The sequence below is a fragment of the Pectinophora gossypiella genome, chromosome 7 (genome assembly GCF_024362695.1).
Source record: "Pectinophora gossypiella chromosome 7, ilPecGoss1.1, whole genome shotgun sequence".
NCBI classification, from domain to species: domain Eukaryota; kingdom Metazoa; phylum Arthropoda; class Insecta; order Lepidoptera; family Gelechiidae; genus Pectinophora; species Pectinophora gossypiella.
In genome coordinates, this window is record NC_065410.1 from 8,997,097 (window position 1) to 9,016,614 (window position 19,518).

The 19,518-nt window shown below is 37.3% G+C and overlaps 3 protein-coding genes across 37 annotated transcripts in view; 2 read left to right on the forward strand and 1 right to left on the reverse strand.

Annotated features, from left to right (window-relative positions):
- The window catches only part of LOC126367980 (Down syndrome cell adhesion molecule-like protein Dscam2), a 65,347-nt gene extending 60,482 nt beyond the window's left edge, over positions 1–4,865 (forward strand). For 34 of the 35 annotated variants that reach the window (XM_050011790.1, XM_050011788.1, XM_050011775.1 and 31 more), the window contains 2 exons: positions 1,326–1,386; positions 2,967–4,865. In XM_050011790.1, the coding sequence (XP_049867747.1) occupies positions 1,326–1,386; positions 2,967–3,045 (140 nt within the window). In that variant the 3' untranslated portion in view covers positions 3,046–4,865. The remainder of the gene's footprint in view (positions 1–1,325; positions 1,387–2,966) is intronic. The other variant, XM_050011787.1, reaches the window with a different exon arrangement.
- A 180-nt stretch (positions 4,866–5,045) lies between these two features.
- Positions 5,046–7,824, reverse strand: LOC126368097 (ATP synthase subunit delta, mitochondrial). Its single transcript, XM_050011983.1, has 6 exons — positions 7,680–7,824; positions 7,196–7,322; positions 6,829–6,919; positions 6,259–6,365; positions 5,737–5,841; positions 5,046–5,190 (listed from the first exon to the last, which is right to left on the reverse strand). Exons 2-6 carry the CDS (start codon positions 7,319–7,321, stop codon positions 5,125–5,127), a joined length of 495 nt encoding a protein of 164 aa, XP_049867940.1. The 5' UTR covers position 7,322; positions 7,680–7,824; the 3' UTR covers positions 5,046–5,124.
- Positions 7,825–8,046: 222 nt separating this feature from the next.
- On the forward strand, positions 8,047–17,025 carry LOC126367989 (breast cancer type 1 susceptibility protein homolog). Its single transcript, XM_050011809.1, has 9 exons — positions 8,047–8,282; positions 8,583–8,782; positions 10,863–13,012; positions 13,106–13,293; positions 13,398–13,982; positions 14,238–14,334; positions 14,626–14,760; positions 15,145–15,274; positions 16,359–17,025. Exons 1-9 carry the CDS (start codon positions 8,203–8,205, stop codon positions 16,532–16,534), a joined length of 3,741 nt encoding a protein of 1,246 aa, XP_049867766.1. The 5' UTR covers positions 8,047–8,202; the 3' UTR covers positions 16,535–17,025.
- The last annotated feature ends 2,493 nt before the right edge of the window (positions 17,026–19,518 follow it).

Here is a 19,518-nt window from a genome sequence, read left to right on the forward strand (position 1 = left end):
GCCGATTCCAGCAGACAAACTTAACCTTATTTCAGTTTGCCAGCTTCTTAAACTAATGCCGTCCTTCACTTACGAAAGTCAAAGAAAGGGACAGAACTAGTTTTTTCAACTGGCAAATCAAGTTAGAATTAAGTCGGTGTCTGCCAGAATCGGCACTTTTATAATGATAATAAAGATCTTGACCAGAAAAATAAGTCTCGAGAACCATTTGGATTGAACGCATCACGCATTACGTTCATCGTCACTTCTGACAGGGACACGACCCAAACCCATTGAATATTTCATTCACCATTTTGATAACTGTCATACTTTTTTATTTAACCAATAAGCTATGATATATGATAATATTAATACGAGTAATATTGCAATCGACTAGCTTCAAAGCATATAGAAAACACACGTAATGGCTTGCACAATTTTTTGCAGCTTATTCTGTAATAATATGCACAATACGCTGAGGTTTATTTTGAAGCGACAATAATATAAAAAAGTATGACAAACACTTTTCCATTATTGTTCATCAGTTCTGTCTGTGGTATTAAAACCCATATTAATTCTGAATTGGTCCTTACGCACGCGGGTGTCACCTGAACAGAAGACGGTAAAACAATTTTGGCTCAATAGTTACTTTTTCTTTGTTTTAATAATTGTGACTGACAGCATGCAAAAACTTGTCTCAGTGATAACAATCGGAATACAAGCTTCTAAATTAGATTTTTCATAATTGGCTTACTAGTCTCTTTTCAAAATTATTTGGAATATTTCTATTACTGAACATATCAGAAGACAAAGTGATTTATAATAATACTTGATTTGTACCTTTATAAATGAACGGTAATCCTTAATTGTCTAAAGCAATATATGAGTCACTTTGTCGCCTGATATTGTCTATAATTGGGAACTTTAAAATTACAACTCCACTCTGGAATTTATTTTAAATGTTTAGCTGTGATTGTGTCAACTAATTCTTTCTCTTTTGAATCAGTTATGTAGAATATTAGTACATGTTTTAGACGACTTTGTATAATACCCATTCTACCTACTCATTTAACCAACAAGTTAACAGTGACTTAGCAAGATTGCACCAAAATTACCTCTAAACAATTTGTTCTCGGTAAAATAAATACGATAGTCATATAATGACTTTCTTGTTGTCTTTCACACTTTCAAGCTTACACCACCTTCTCTGTTAAATTGGCATGTATTGCTCAGTCTATAAATGCTAAATTGCAAAATGGGTATTGTACGAGTAGTCTAGTAGAGGGCAGGCGTCTCCGAGTCTCGTGGCTAGAGTAGAGCGCGTCGTGACTTGTGTGTTGTTGCAGTAAGGGCCCACACTGCCAAGGACGGCTTGCACAGCGAGGAAATGAGGAAACTCATTGACAGGTCAGTTCATCCCGACCTACACATCTAATACCCACACTGTTTGTATGTCAGTACTGTCCACAGACAATGAGAGATAAACACGACTGTTTATTACTTACACTAGATGGCGCCGCTGTGGCGAGAGCGAGGTCCGATTATCCGATACGACGTTTTTTTAATTTTCAGTTCTTATATTGCAGGCTGTTCGTGTTTTCAAAATAGTTTCAAATTAATTAGATCTCTTTTCTTTACTTATTCTCGCTTAGATTAATTTATTTATATTTTTTTACGTTTAAATTTATCAAACTTACCTTTTAATTTGACCTTTCAAATCAGTGGCGCCACCTAGCGAAAATTAGTATTTTCTCTCCCATTTAATAAAAGTGCTTTCATATTTGCGAGCAAACGAGAAATACTTGCACCGAAATGTTTTGATGTGCAACGAAATATTGCATGAACTTAAATAATACTTACAAGTTTGTCTAAAAATCTACTAAAGCACTAAGTACGTTCTAAATAGAATGTCTACCAAATGTGGAAGTTAATAAACAAAATAGAACGAGAATAGGGTAGTTTCCAACTAGTCAAATCAGTTACTTCAACTAAACGTCAAAACACGAAGTTACTATGCAATTTGTATGAAAAAGCAACCTGTGACGTCATAGAAAAACGTAACAAAATGTACACATTATTATATATTTCTTTATTAAAATTCGTAAATAAGTTAAATAGAAAAAAGAAAACATTTTTTGTCACCTTTAGATCTGTCCTTATTTGGTAATAAGAATTTCATAATTTATCTTTGACCTAGGAAACTACCCAATTACATAATATGTATTATATTACTTACACATACATACATTATTAATAATAATAAATAGGTAGTGAGTTAGCCGAGTCCTGGTGTGTGCGGTAGCACCGATTAAGTAAAATGTCTTGCCATAGACTAATGTGATAATCTAAATAACGCATCGTGTCTAGTCTATGCTCGTTACTAAGCATGTGTTATGTTCTGCATCCGTCGTCTACAGGAAACAGTAAGTCCAAGTATGTGGAACAATGTATTTATGAATGTTCCTTCGTTTTGCCTGATATTTTGTTTTCAATAACCTTACGTGGCTAACACTTATTTATTCTGTGCACTAAACTATTTCTTTTTGCTGGATGAACCTGTGGTGAGCTAGTTGGGCGACCTACAACAGACCGACAGCTAATTTTCTTATTTTAAATACAATTTTTAAACGTTACGTTGCCTAACAAGGGCATGCGTACCTGTTTTTATTACTGTGTTATATTTGTTATTTAGCGCCCTGGCACCGAATTTAATAAAAGCTCTATAGATTTATTTCAATAGAACTGCTAGATGCTGAATTAATTTAGCTCTTATAAAATAATCTTTATATACATAAATTAGTGGCATCTGCAATAAAAAAAGGAAACTATATAATTAATTAACCTACAGCCCTTATTTGAATACCCTTTTCACTCCATTCATATAGAATTCATCACTCCCTGATTGCTATGTGTTCCTGATAGAGTAGGGTCGAGGGTTGTGCAGGTAATGTGTGGGCTGTTACAAACTTTGTTGGACTATGTTTCAGACCAGAAGCAACCACCCCAATCCCCCAGCAAGCAGTCCACGGGCGGGGACTCACAGCCTACGATACTGTGGCAGTGTAACCTGTAAACTACACTAGCGCTGGCGCATGCGCACGCGACACACGACTACTCTTCTTTATAATCTTTTTTTACCGACCATCGCCATCCTGCTGACGCGACGCTCATTCGCTTCTCTTTTATCTTTATATTACGTTCAAATCGTTCTTATCACTTATTGTTTCTTTTTTCTAATTCGCTCCTAATAGACACAAAACTGCTATCAGCAGGATGGTGATACTCGTGCCAAATTTTTAGATTTTTTACAATCTTCGTTTGTGTGTCGCATTTTTGTGATGCCGTTTAAATTTACCCCAACTTAGTTGGCTGGATTCTTCTTTTTAGTTAATTTGTAAGGCGCACATCGGTGCCATAAGTAAACCTTAGTCCTTAGTTCGGGCTCAATCTGCCTGCGGTAAACTCGCAACCTCGGGTGATATGTATATTATCATCTACCTATCCTTAGTAGAGGCAAAGCAGCGTCACTTTTTAGTGTTACCATACGAAAACAGAAAATTATGGTTGTGGTAGTTATTTCAAATTGATATATTTGATTAAATAGAGAGGTGACGCGTTCCTATTCCTGTCCAATAAGGTATACATTGTTTCCTACCGCCCGCGCCCGCGCCGCGCGTCTGCCGCAGGCATCGCTAGATCGCAGTACATAGTTTACCTTATTTTTTCTTATTTGTTCGGCTTAATTTAAAGAAAGTTAGACAACGGCTGGTAATTTGGGGTGAGGAAAGTTTCGATTTAAATTAAGCTCAACATGTAATAATGTGATATTTTGTATTTTTATCCCGTTTTAATTTTTATACTAACATAACGTTATTTATATTTGTGTACTCGTAGCAAGGTAATGTTTAGGTACGCGCGACCGTCAGGTCGATACGATGCTTCCTTTAATGTTATAGTTTTCGTGATGCTTTTTACCATTTTGCGTTATTGCCAAGTCCTAATTTGTATTATTGTAAAATGTTTTTTAATGTTTGATTTGCATTTAAGCGTACACTACTTTACGATAAGAATAGATATTAAGCTTCTTTATTAGTAATTAATCAACTTTTAAACAAAATATATAATCTGTAGCTAGTTAGTAACATATTATGTGTTACTCAATATTACATAAAATTAATGCTAATCAACATTAGGTACACCACCCTATATATACAGTGGATTGCAAAACCATACCAGTTACGGATACGAACAGCCGTGCTCATCTAGATATACCATCAAATATGTAACAAATATTATTGAAATGGAATTTGAAGCTTTTAATATTACTCTAGTATAATAAGGTGCATTTTTAATAATCGTAATTTTATCCTTCTATATGATATGCAAACGATTAGTCGTAAGACACAAGAGTGTCATTTTCTAGATGTTTCCTTATATGTTGTGCATCGTCGTGTAAGCTTGGCAACGTAGCTCGTAGGTAGGTTCCCGCGGCTTCCTAGCAACCGGTATCTTCTCTTAACCTTCCACTTAGAAATTGATTAAATAAAAAATACTAAAATTTAATGTGAACAAATTAAATAAGAAGTTTAGTCAAAATTATGGAAAATTAACTACTAATATTACTTAAAATATCTTAAAAGTGGAATTAAAAAATAGTAGGATTTAAATAAAAATTATAACCGATTTTGATTGGCGTATTTTTATGGGACTGATTTTATGAAGATTCTTTAGGTGTATCGCTTATTGTCTTCGTGCGTTTGGTTTGCCGCTAGTAGCGAGTCGGATAAGTTTTATAATTATATGATACAACATTGCTAACCGCAGCTAACTGTTTGTACCAAAGTGTTTGATTTGTGTTGAATAAACTACTCAAACTTCAACTATGACCTTGTTGTTTTATTTCATAAAAACCTTGGTTGGCATTTTGAGATTGGAATTTTGATTTATATCCTTTAAAATAAATTTTAAATTCCTATAAGAAAATAATATAAAGAAATATATAAATAAACAGAAGAAAGACTATAATTAAATAAATAATTTATGGTTTTGGAATCAAAATAGATATGTTCTACAGAGATGGTATATTTATTTATACATAGTAGTTTATAATTAAATAGTTGTTAGACTAACGGTGGCAGTGATATCTTAGGCTGTGGCCGCCTTTACGATCTCCTCGGCGACTTCCACTGCGATCGCCGCCTCCGCCTTAGCCTACAACAATTCATAAATCTGAATAAATGAAATGAAAACTAAGTCCACATATTAGCCCACAACTGCAGCTGCCGTGCCGTTGGGACTAAAATTTAGTTTCTTTTTTGGGCCAATTCAACTGTAAGCAGATTCCATATGAAAGCAATCATGAGCACTAACTATTCCATTATTACAATAGAGTACAACTTAACACAGACTGTCGCATATTAAGGTGGAAATAATACTTGTCAAAAAAATTGTTGATGATTAAGGTAATCAAAAAATGGATTAGGCCTTATAGTAAAATCCACGTAAATATTTTTTGTTTGAAAATCACATCCGTATGTGATTTTTATTAACAAAACCTCGCAATAGACGAGCTAGTTGCAATTAATTACAAGAAATCGAGGTTTTATTGAAGAAAATCACATTAGAATGTGACAATTCTAAAAGAAGCTTATTTAGTTTTTTTTTAGGGAAAAATAGGGCAGTGGTTTCTCTCTTGCCTTCCGCCCAACGACGACGCGACCATATGTATGTATAATAAAAAAGAAAATAAAGACATACCTTATCGTTGGCAGCAGAGCTCATTGCGGATTGCGCTTTGCTGAGCGCGTCCTGCGCCGCGGCGCGGTCCAGGCTCTCGAGGGGGTGCGCCTCCTCCGCTAGCACCTGCAATCACAAGCCATTCCGAAATAACATATAGGAGCTTCTTGCGCCGCTTCTTCTCCTCAGCTAAGTCAGCCATAACACTGTCTGGAGTAGTGGTAGATTACAGTATTGTATGATCTACAAGGGGATCTTGACTTTGCCTGAGTGTTCTCTGACATTGAAATTAATTGAAATACATTGAAAATAAGTTATTTTTGAATGTATTTTACAATACTTGAGATAATTTATTCCATTCAAAACCATACCAAATACAAAATTGAATAGGAACGGTTGGTGTAATCAGTCTGGTAGTAATAAAAATGTAGCAATAGCAAGACATAAATTGATGAGAAATTAAATCTTCCTGTGCATATATGGAGTAAGATTTTTTATTTCTTATTGTAATTTAATTCAATTTAATTATTAACATGAATGTACCTGAACGGAAGAGTCATCGTTTACAGTGATGGTGCCGGAGGACACAAAGATTTTGGTCTGTTTGCCGTCATTCTCTGTGACTGTAACTACGCCGGGTTTGAGAACAGCTGTCAACATCAAGTCATATTATAATTTACATCTAGATATTCACAAAAAAGTGTAAGGAATCATCCACTGGCAAAAGTACTATTTATTTATTAAGTATACACAACAGGTTATAGACATAAATATCTTATAATTCTGTAATATGTTCTACATTCAGACTACAACTCAACAAATGTATATAAGTACTTGTTTGCATGTTACTGTCTCTACTGTGCAATAAACACAGTACATCAGTTTTTAAGCTTTCTACCCAAATTAACCTTCAATAAAAATAACATTAAAATACTTATTTTAGGTTATATAAAAAAGGGTTAGGTTACAGTTTTATGTAGTAAAAAAGAAATGACTGAGAAGGGATTTTAGCAATTGTCCTCCTAGGTGACAAGTGGGAAAAAAATTGTCCAATAGGTATATTTTTAAGAAATTGGACTGTATTTCCTAATGTTATATACTAATCAGACTCACCAAGTGTGGGCACATGTTTGGGAAGGATACCAAAAGCTCCGCTGAATGATGGGACATCAACCTGCTTCACAACCACCTGGTTGTAGAACACCTACAACACAAAACATACATGATAAACAATCATCAACCACCTCTATTTGTAGATGCCTGTCATGATCTAAGTATGTATGTTATTCAAGTGAAATTAATAGTAGTAGTTTTATTTATTAGCCTGGAACAATCCAGGCACAACCTGGGACAACCCACTGCTGCATAGTAGTATATTAAAGCAAGAATCCTTTCAATTTATACCTACTTAGGAACATTAAGATTATAAAACCAACAATACTATTCCAAAAAAGAACCCCAAATTTTTTTGTATGGATACCTTGTTGCCGGCAGCGAATGTGAGAGCCATTTCTCCCTCCTTGGGAGCCTCTTTGGGTGCCTTGGCGGCGTATGTGCGGACCTGGAGCCCCACTCCCCTCAAAAAGCTGCGCATTGCCATGGCCATTCTGTAGCAAAAGAATTTTCATTAAATTACACTCGTTCAAACTACAGGACAGTCAAATAACCTAAATATTTCCAACTAAACTTATTGTACCCCTCGTTACACTCACACTCTCAAAATCTACATAACCTAACCCTGTATAAAAAATACAACATTTTCACACAGATCTCTTATAAGAAAATAATACATGAGCCCGATATAACGATTTCTTCATTAAATCTCTGCTGAAAACCTTCAAAACAAGCAGAGGTTCCGCCAGATTATGTAATAATTTCACAAAGAACAAAACAGATGTAAAAAGTTGTTAATGCCATATGTAAATGAAGAATTAACAAATATTGTAGGATTATTTAGCACTTACATTTAACTATGAAGTATTTCTAAGGCCGTAAGAAGAAAATTAGATGAACTCGGCTAACACGCACGGCAAAACGCACCCCTTGAGCGATTGATTGACAACGGTTGACAAATTATATACTCGGACTTGGGTTGACAGTTGAAGTTGATGAAAATATCAGCCAATGATTGACAATTACCTACTTGTGTTACTATAAGTAAAAAAATAATCAAATGATAAAATAATCGTTATCGCCGACCTCGACCCGACATGTCAGGTCATAGATGTTTTTTTTTTTTTTCAATAAGAAAGCATAGAGTATCAATCCGGAGGTGGTTCCATAGACAACAAATATCATATTGATAATTATCATATCAAAAATAGCGCGGGAGAACGCGAAACAAAATAATTTTGTGAATGACAGCTTCATTATTAGAATTTATTTTCTATATTGTTACAGATTTTTGTGATTTTGTCCAATTGTGTATTACTTTTATTTCAATTAATGTTTTAGTGTGACATAAAGTGTTCTTATAGCGCTACTGAAATGGTTATTGATGGGTTAGATCCTGTAATTCTATCAAAACTAACTTCTCAACAAGTGGAGCAAGTAACTTGCATAGAATGGTTTGTTTACCAATAATATTAAATCAGATTTTTATTTTAAGAACTTCATAGATGAAGGTTTATATTCTACACATTTAAAGTACAATATACAAGATTTAAAATTCCTAACCTTAATTTTTAAAATTCTTTACACGGTTCTTTCTGTTGTGCTTTTTAATCATTTACTTTCTGTAAAATTTTTGATACATCTCAAATTATGTCATTTACCTATATTTCATTCAAATTCATTATTTTACTTTCAATTGCATTTCATGTTATGTTCAGAACAACAATCATAATTTGCACTTGTAACTATTCCAGTTGTAAGTACTTCATAGCCCCAGCCACAGCGGCGTGTGGGCACTCACTCTGCCATGCTTGTTGGAAGGGTCGGCGCTCCTGCCACACTTGTGCAGCTCCTGTGGACAAAAAGACTTTGAAAATAAACATTCCACTGCAAACCCTCACTGAGCATGTTCACACTCTTAGTGACGCATTCGAAAAGCTTTTTAATGTCAAGTGTAAGTTCATTGTTTAATTTTTATATATTTTTTTTTTTAATTTAACTAATACCTTAATAACCCTACGATACCTTTAAATTATTCTGGGGTCTTTTTGTAGCATGTGCAATATTAATAGCATAGCTGACTGTTTTTTCTTTTCATAAATCTAGTCATGTGAACATGCTTTAGATTAATGCCAGAGATACCTATTGATAATTAAAGTCTAGTCTCTTCTCATCATCATCATCAGCCGTATGACGCCCACTGCTGGGCATAGGCCTCCCCCAAGGATCTCCACGACGATCGGTCCTGCGCTGCCCGCATCCAGCGGCTTCCCGCGACCTTCACCAGATCGTCGGTCCACCTTGTAGCGGGCCTACCCACTGAGCGTCGTCCGACACGTGGTCGCCACTCCAGAACCTTTCCGCCCCATCGGCCATCGGTTCTCCTCGCTATGTGTCCTGCCCACTGCCACTTCAGCTTTGCAATTCTTCGAGCTATGTCGGTGACTTTAGTTCTCCTGCGGATCTCCTCATTTCTGATTCGATCGAGCAGGGAAATACCGAGCATAGCTCTCTCCATTGCCCGCTGAGCGACACCGAGCCTCCTCACGAGACCCATAGTAAGCGGCCACGTCTCACTGCCGTAGGTCATCACTGGCAACACGCACTGGTCAAAGACTTTCGTCTTGAGACACTGAGGTATTTTGGACGAGAAGATATTCCGCAGCTTCCCGAACGCTGCCCATCCGAGTTGGATCCGACGAGAGATCTCTTTCTCGAAGTTGGACTTACCTAACTGGATTATTTGTCCTAGGTAAATGTACTGGTCTACAACTTCGAGTGTAACGTTCCCAACCTGAACTGGAGTGGGTGCGACATGGTCGTTGGACATAATTTTTGTCTTTGCCATGTTCATGCTAAGACCCACTCGTTGGGATGCGTTACTGAGATGCTCGAGCATGGTGTTCAGGTCTTCCAGGGTCTCAGCCATTAGGACTATATCATCGGCAAATCGAAGGTGCGTCAGGTACTCGCCGTTGATGTTGATGCCAAATCCTTTCCAGTCCAGAAGCTTAAAAATATCCTCCAATGCAGCAGTGAACAGTTTCGGAGAGATGACATCTCCCTGTCTCACTCCTCGCTGCAGTTGGATCGGATTAGAGCTCTGGTTCTGTACTCGAACTGACATAGTGGCATTTTGGTAGAGGTCCCTTAGCACTTCGATGTACCTATGGTCCACTTGGCACCTCTGAAGAGACTGCAACACCGCCCAGGTCTCGATCGAATCAAAGGCTTTCTCATAGTCCACAAACGCCAAGCAAAGTGGCAGATTATACTCTTCGGTCTTCTGTATAACCTGCCGCAGCGTATGGATGTGGTCTATGGTGCTAAAGCCTTTTCGGAAACCGGCTTGTTCGGGAGGCTGGGAATCGTCAAACCTGCAAGCGAGACGATTCGTAATGACCCTCGAAAACAACTTGTAGACATGGCTCAGAAGCGAGATAGGTCTGTAGTTCTTCAGTAGGGCTTTATCACCTTTCTTGAAGAACAAGATCACCTCGCTTCCGCTCCATGCCCTCGGCGTTTTGCCCTGAAATATGACGGAATTGAAGAGCCTTTGGAGGACTTTAAGTATTGGCGTTCCGCCCGCTCTCAGAAGTTCTGCTGTGATTCCGTCATCTCCTGCCGCTTTGTTGTTTTTGAGTTGTTTGAGGGCCATCCTAATCTCGTACAGGCTGACGTCCGGGATATCTTCAGTGTAGTGTCGGGTAAGCTTGGCTCGAGGGTCTCGAGCCATGCTTTCGCCTGATGTTTTCGTGGAATATAGCTGTCTATAGAAACTCTCAATCTCCCTCAGGATTTCGGGAGTCGACGAAATGATTCTGCCGTCCTCAGTTTTCAGTCTCGCTAGTTGACTTTGCCCAATAGACAGATCTTTTGCGAACACCTTGGAGCCCTTGTTCCGCTCTATAGCCTCTTTAATACGTTTAGTATTAAAGTCTCTTCTCAATTGGCTATCAATTTATGGCAATTTTGCAAATAAAATCTTTTAACACTTAAGTGAGTAATATAATATCCCTTATTTTCTTTTACAGTAGATGAATTTGCATTGGATTTCCCAGAAGTCATGCAGTCAAGTGATCCAACTAAAAATGTGAAAGACTGGCTGGCAAGCTCACAGAATCACTTCTCAGCTCCAGTTCTAAGTTCTCAGACATCTGAACAAGACCAACATCAGTCTGTAGAACTTTCTAAAAGTAAAATCCAAATTCACACTCATAAAAAGAAAACTGAAAGTCCTGAAAAAGTAGTTCAACCTCCACAACCTCAAGAAGATTGGGATAAAATAGAAGTCTTACCTGATACTGAAGATATTCCACAAAAGAATAAGGAACATGGTATTGGTCCCATGGATTTAGAACCATTTTTCTTTGATGAAATAGAATATTCAAATGACAATCCTCGTAGAAGTTCCAGAAAGAGAGAACTAAAAACATCTGACACAGATCCACCAAAACGAGATGTCTCCGTTGATAAAAATAGTGCAAAGAACTCTAGTATTGACACTGATAAAAAGTCACTTAAAACCAAACAGACTTGGAACAATGTTAAAAAGATGAGAAAGGAATTTAGCCGATTAAATAAAAAGAATAAAAGTAAATTAAATGTTTCAATTGAAATGTGCAAAAAGGCTCAAAATGCTGCAAATAAAGCTAAACTTGTGGCACACCAAACTGATTCAGAACAGGCATTATATAATATTGATGACAATACACCAGTTGTTGGTAAAAAACAAGCAGAAAGTAGTGACAAATCTAACCCAGACAGCCATATTAAAATGGCGAGCTTATTAAGTGCAGGTATTAATGAAAAAGACAAAGAACAAGGAGGAAAAGCTGATAAAACAAAAAATTCTCAGAAAAAAGCAACCGATGAAGATATACAAATGGAAATGGAAAATATGGAGAATATAGAGAAGGTTGCTGACACTCTTCGAAACAATGAGCCATCTACAAATCTACATTCAAGAGACGATAATGGTGAAGCCAATATGAATAGTAATAGTGCAAAAGCCCATATGCCATTTATTAAAAAAAGTTCATTATGTCAAAAAAAATACAACTTAGATGACAATAGTGTACAAATTACCCAAAATGAAGTTGACACAAATCCTAAGAACGTAAATACAGATGACATAGAAATTTCTATAAAAATAGGAAGTACAATTACTAACATAGTTATAAAAAATAAAAAAACTGATGTAGAGTTGAAAGTCAAAACAGACCGTGAAGTGCAAACGTCTTTAGGACCATATTGCCTATCTAATAAAAATGATATAGGATGTTCGCCACTTAAATCTGTAAATGTTCAAAATATTGAGGTAAATGTTGACGAAGGGAAGAAAGTAGTTTTGAATAAATCTGCATCAACAAAGAAACACACAGCTTCAGCAGATACAGCTACAGCTACCGCGCAGTTTGAAATTACTGATAGTGTAGAAAAAGAACTCTCAGATGTAATGGATTGCATAGAAACTAAAAGCAATAAAAACAAAATGACACAAAAGTTAACATCAGTAGTTGCTAAATCTTCTCAAGTAAAGGAATCTAAATGTTCTCAAATAAAAGAAGGTGGAGACAATGAACAAGCAGTTGCTGAAGATATGGAATATTTAAATGATATAGATATATTCAATAGTGGTTCTGTTAAAGAATCTAATGTAAAACTGCTTAAAGATACAAAATATGCGCCCTCTGAAATTTTGATGCCTACAATGAAAAGTAAGAAATCTCAAAAGGTGGTTGATAAGAGAAACAGAGGTGTAAATGATGATATAGAATTACCTAGCAGCAAAAAGCAAAGAATTGATTTGGATGAGTCCGATAAATGCGAAAATGTTGCAGCTATACAAACACAATCTAGACCTGTGGCAAACGATAGCGAACCTATGAATTACGACGCGGTAATGAGCCAGGTGTTTGCTACTATTGATGCCGAAATTAAAAATACCGATAGTACTAAGCATACACAGAACATTAGACCGAATGAAAGTGATCAAATTCAACAACCAAGTCAAATAATTCACAAGACACAAAATTTACCACGCAAGAATGCATCTGTAACTGAAGAACAGAACATTTCTAATGTAAAAGAAGTAACAAATCAAAAGTACAGTGAAAATGTGTTTTCTATGTTGGACAAAGATAGTGAGCCTCTTAATGTTTCTGGGAAGAACAACAATCAGGTGTGGACCTATAACAAGTTATATTATACTTTTACTACATATAATTACATTTGATTGTTATTTTTATCAAATAAACTTATGATTACTTCTCAGCTTCCCGGCAGCTCTACCCAACAACACATAGAGAACCTGCTTACACCAGGCATGTGTCGTGATTTAGCGTCACATGACTCTAACACTCAAATGGACAAAGACATTGAAATGATAGAACCTGTACTTGGAACTCCAGTGGTCGACAATGATGACTCAGACAAAAGTGTAGTTGAGGAGACACCACAAAAGTTTGTATTATTTTAATTTGTAATATTTTATCCACTTTTTGTTGTTGTAGGTTGAATCAGAACAGAACATTTTTTTATATTTTCGTAAACTTTTTTTCTTGTAGGAATGTCTCTTTTACAAAACCGAAACAAACAGATGCATTTAAAACCATGAATATTGAGAAGCAAAAGCCAAAAGATGTGGAAAATAAAATGTCAGATTCTCAAATAATAAGAAGCATAATAAACATTTCGGATACGTCGGTAGAAGCAAGTAAATTGAAAGACACTACCGTGATTGATATAGTCAAGAAAAAGCAGACTTTGGAGACCCCACTTACCATCAATAAATTCGTTAATCATATTAAACATAATTCTACGCCGGTAGCAAGGAAGTCGCTCAATTTCGAGAACGAAAATCTGGATGATCCAGAACAGACGTTATGCCCGACAACGACACAAGAAAAGGAATTTTTAGCTAAAGCCTTCGAACAAACGCCTACTTCTCCTGTAAAGAAGCCTTTACCGTTAAGGCAAATACAGAAAAAACTTGATAAAAAGTACTTTGTTGCGGGTTCGTGTTTGAGTTCCGCTGAAACCAGGAACTTAAAGGTATTATGTAATGAACGTGGCTGGACATACCTTGACAAATACACTAATGATTTAACACACCTTGTGGTGGGCGTGGATGAGGAAAACAAATCACAGAGGTTGGTGGATAGATAGATACACATCAAGTGAAACTTTTGTAGTAAATTACTGGACACTCAGGCACTCAGGCAAAATTAAATTAATTGTTCAGGAATTATCACTCCTGAACACACCTAATTTTATTTTAAGTTATATCTGCCATTTTCTTATCCGCCGAAAACGAAAGGGACGGACGATTGGCAGCTGATAATTAAAAAAAATGATTGAATTAATGAATAACTATGTGCTAAAATAATTATATCTTTAATTTGCAGATCAGTAAAGTATATGTGTGCCCTGGCGGCATCTAAATGGATTGTCTCTTACACTTGGGTCGAAAAATGCTTGCAATTGAAAACTTTCGTTGATGAGGTAAGCACTATCATTGTGCAATTTTGCCGTATATATCTCATGTAGATATATCTACACCATATGTATATCTTCCAACATGTATTTTTATATCAACTTCGCCAAGCGAGTTATAACTTAGCTGCTCTTTATGATGGCCGTTTTACATTTGTCCCACTCATGAAGTTTTGTATTAATTCATAACTACGTTAAAGGAGCAAATTGCTGTATGTATTATGTCAAAACGGCCATCATAGCGTGCCGCTAATTTAAGTATTGTGTGTCCATTTTTAAATAATGATCTTGCCTTCCCAGTTGCCTTACGAAGCCTTAGACGCGTGTGGCGAGCCGGGGCCTAGGCGTTCTCGTACTGCTGTTAAGAAAATCTTCGATGGAATGACCTTCTACTGTATGCCGCCGTTCAGTGTACTAGATGTTGACACTTTGAAGGTAATTATGTTTATTTTCTCGAAATTAGCATTAGGTAAGTGTCTATTACAAAGATGAGACGTCTCGAGTATTTATCAGAATTCTTATTGCACCTTATTTGAAAAGGCAGTTACAAACATAAAGAGAATTGCTATTATAAAATACTACATGGTCATTTAGGTAGTAGCCGGGACCGACTGCTTGCCTTCGAAGCACGAATCATCTTACTTTCGGACAATCGGGTGATTTACCAGCAATATCCTAGCCAAACTGGTGATCACAAAGTGATATGTCTCCACCGGGATTCGAACCCGGGACTTCCGGGTCGTGAGCCTATCGATCAACCACTGGGCCATAGAGTATTATACTATATACACATAGTTTTATTTATTTGCCCTTTTTTAGCAAATGCTAACAGTAGCTGGGGGTCGTGTGGTGGAGGACCCTCGCGGAGTCAAAGTCACTCCTGACAACTCTTCCAAAGCGGCACTCCTGCTGGCTGAACCGGAACACACGCAAGAGGATCGATTTGTTTGTAAGTCTTAACATTGTTATATTCTACGTAATTATATATTTTTTTTCATACCTAGGTACTTGTAAAGATTAGTGACAGACATGTCTTATGAAAGTAAATCGGGCAGTGGCATAGAACAAAGAATACGTATAGAACGGCAACTGTCCGCTCCGCACCAATTCGTATCGGGCGCTGACCTCACTCCGGGTCTTACTTTAGAATCGTAAGACCAAAAGTTATTTTAAAATAGAAACCCTATTGTTTAACTATCGTGTCTGAAAATCTCGGTCTTACGAGGTTAGTCTTACATGGCCGGGTTTCCACTGAAGCGGAGATGGGCGGAGAAGAGCGGAGATGTGCGGATTTGACCAATTACAGCGTTCGAGAGAGCGAAAAACGAAGTCGCTTTGTCACTCTCTCCCTCACGGTGATTGGTCGATTCCTGTACGTCTCCGCTCATCTCCGCACAGCTCCGCGTCAATGGAAACGCAGCCTAAGCCGCAAAGGAGTAAGGGACCGACTGTGTCTCGCTCGCACTTTCGCGTTAGGCGGCACACGATAAGAATTAGATTTCTGGAGTGTTCGGGGTGCCGATACATCACAGCATATTTGAATACACTGCACTTAATTATAACTGAAAATAATTAGTTTCCTTATCGCGTAGTCAATAGAGTTTGTTCATTTATCGCGTCCCGCGCGATATGCAGGCAGATTGCAATTGTTTTTCAATTTAATCGTGCCATAGAGACAGCCAATCAGCTCGCGATACCGAACCCGCCGGCGTGGTCGACGATTTCCCTCAATCAGCGCTTATCGCTATCGACCCACTAGGGTCGATTAATTCTTTCAAATATCTTTTCCTCTCAGAAGACGCCCTGAGCCGAAGTTCGCGCCCAGATGGGCACCCTACCGGGTGAGAGCCTTCAGCGCTCCCCATTCATTCGGCCAATTAGTTAATGCCATCTGCGGCAAATTCACAATAAGGCACGTCAAAAAAAAAAAAAACAAAAAAAACAATTTTATCGTTGTTTCACGCAACTGTTAACTAACAACTTAGAGCGAACGCAAGCATCATATATCTATAAATTTCTTAATGTTATTTCAGACCTGGCTATGGAGCATAGTGTGGTTCCAGTGAACTACGAGTGGGCACTCAACTGCTTAGGCACGTACACTGTAGGCAGCATACACGACCTGTTACTGTGTCCATCTACCCTGCTCCCGCCAGCTACCGCCAACTGGCCAGCCATACTACTGTTACATGAGGAAGATGACGATTGATGACGTCAAGAAAGGCCATTATAATGATTTAAAGAACTACCCAGATCAACACACACAACAAGCACATCACATCGTGAAGCACATAATGGCGTCTTGTTCATGTTTACTTCATTAGTACTACCCAAACAAAGAAATCTGTGACCAAAAAGATCGGATCATTTCGGCATCTTCTGAATTTTCCCACAAATTATTATCGAAGGCCTTTAATCACAGAGTTAAAACACACGTACAGATTTATAATGTATGTGCAACACACGGCTAATTTTGCAGTGATATAATCGCGATTGTAGAATTGCAAGAAAGGGGCTAGAAATAATGAATTAAAGTTACAATGAATCACAACAAAAAAAGGTGTCTATGTAATCTATATCTAATTATCTATTATTTTGACTGGTCCGCTGCAAAAATCGCCATGTTTGCACTTATTGAAGAATAAAAAATGTATTTTTTGTAAGGAATTAAATGTTACGTTTACATTTGTAAACTCATTATCATTATGTTTTAATAGTTTATAGTTGATAATAAAAAGAAAAAGTAAGTTTTTGTAAATAAATAAAAAATGTGATGTTACGGTATGAATATGAATAATAATCAGGTACAAGTAGTAATTAATTATAGTTATGGGCTTCAAAATCGAATACGATATATATAAAAAAAGAAGCGCAGTACCTGCTCTGGAAATCCACGCCCGCAATGATTTCTGGGGTAAGTAGAGACACAAAAATTTAAGATATACCTAATTTCGCTTCGTTAATTAACTACTTACTACCACAGAATAAGGAATAATGCTACGTATAGCACAGCGATTCTCCGCTCCCCGCCAGCGTCTGAGTTAGGTTTAGTTTACATCATCCGTTTAGTGTATGTAGTAGAAAAATCATAGTAATTTTCTACTGTCCGTCATTCTCAGGCTTCGATAAAGGTGGGTACTGACTGGTGTTACGAGGCGTAATGTAATGTGTTACACAGCGAGCGTTCGTGCTATTAGTACAGGGAAATAAGGCGTTCGTAGCGAGCATCAACACTGATTTTGATGACGTAACATTTATCGTGCTCGCTGCGAATGGTACAATACGCATCCGAACACCGGTCAGTACTCACCTTAAAATGCAGAGCGAAAACGCATTAATTGAGATGATGGATTTTTTTTACCCCAGTCCATGCATCGATCAACCGATTCTTACAAAGAGGATGTTCCAAGCGATTACTCACCTATGTCGGGTGAGATATCTCACTCGACCTTCACTATGTTCGAAGTTCGGTTTTGCTAGTCATATTAGAGCCTATCATAACATCGACCTGGGATAGACATTTAGGAGTCGCCGTCGCCGGACACGGCTTGGATGAGGATGATGATGATGATGATGAGAGTTAAGCTTACTTGACTAAGTATTATTTGTAATAAATAAGCCTACATCCGTTTCATGTGGTTATCTTAAAAACAAAGTTCCTCTTTTTCACCACGTAAGTATTACAACAACAAACGTGTCTTCAAAAACACGTGAGTTTGGTCAAATGAAGATTAATCGGTAAAGATTAGGCTTTGTAAATCGACAAGTAAACGATTTGTGACTCGACAATTTGGCCGATAACGGATAGGTAAGTATGTTTGTTTTGCTGATTTGATCCATATTATTATTATCAATATCCGATATTGTAAAGTAGCGTATTCATAAGTTATTATCACTAGTTAATACAATAACAATGACGACCTGTCATCATCGAAAAAACGTTTTGCAGCTAATATCTTCAAAAGGGACCTAGGTCAATGTGCAGATTTTCATTGCGAAGGAACCACGGGGATCCCGTGGATTTCCGTATGAAACCATTTTGTATCATCTGCGCGATGGATTTGAAAAGGCTCGCCTGAGCCAAAACTATCCCTGCATAGGTCATGATCAGACGGATGCAGGTCGTGTATATTTTCACCTTATTCCTAAGGGATAATTTACTACGCTTGTTAAGGGGACAGTGAAGACGGCCCATTACAAAAGCATCGCGATCACGCACACGTTTGATATGGGCCTTTGACATCTATCTAAGACTACGCCGGCCGAGATATTTTGACTTGCTCCTCCCAAGGGATTGGGTTGCGGCGAAAAATTATGGGATATAGAATTAAAAGGGATGTTTTATTTATCTTCACTAACAATGCATCCTTTAGATCAAGTTTGCTGAAAACCTTGGCTCCTGATAACACGTTAATAAGATCCTCTATGACTGGTAAGAGGAAGTCATCTAAGGACCATCTTGCTGACTTGGTGATCGTGGCGTGTTACCTCGATTCTCTCCTTTTGCGAAACCACTTGCCCAACGTTGCAGAATTCCGGTCATCACAACTCGATCGCAACACTAAGGATAAATGGTTGTGTCATCCACGAATAAAGCTAGTTCGGTATTTCGGGGAGATGACGGAGCCTTGTGGGACTCCGGCATGTATCGGATGCGGTGATGAGCGTCCCTTGCACAGCGCTACCGCTGTGGTAAGTAAAGGTTCGATTTGAGAGGGGTCAATGAATAGTACTTGCAAGTGTACTCGTAAATATAGCGTGTGTAGTCTACAAGTAAGTACGCGTGAAACATTAGTGTAAGTATACTTACTTATAGTTAGTACCTAACTACTATGTATTGTATTTATTTCTTGAAGGCCGTAGTTGACGCATACAATAAGTGATTATAATTATTACTCCAGCTTAAAATCCGTTGCGTCATACACATCATCATTAATAGAAAATATTTTCAAGAATAGATAAAATGCCTTAGGTAGGTATATTTTTAACTGTGATAGTTACAAGGTTACAGACAGGTTTAAATTTACTTAAATTCATTTATTGTAACATAATAATAAATACAATTTAAAAATACTTAGTAAGTACTTAAGTACCTAGGCGTAATTTACAGGTGAGTACACCTCCTAGTCTGAGAGCTCGAAATCTATTTTATCTCGTGTTATTTATGAATTATGCATTTATTGACGTATTTTA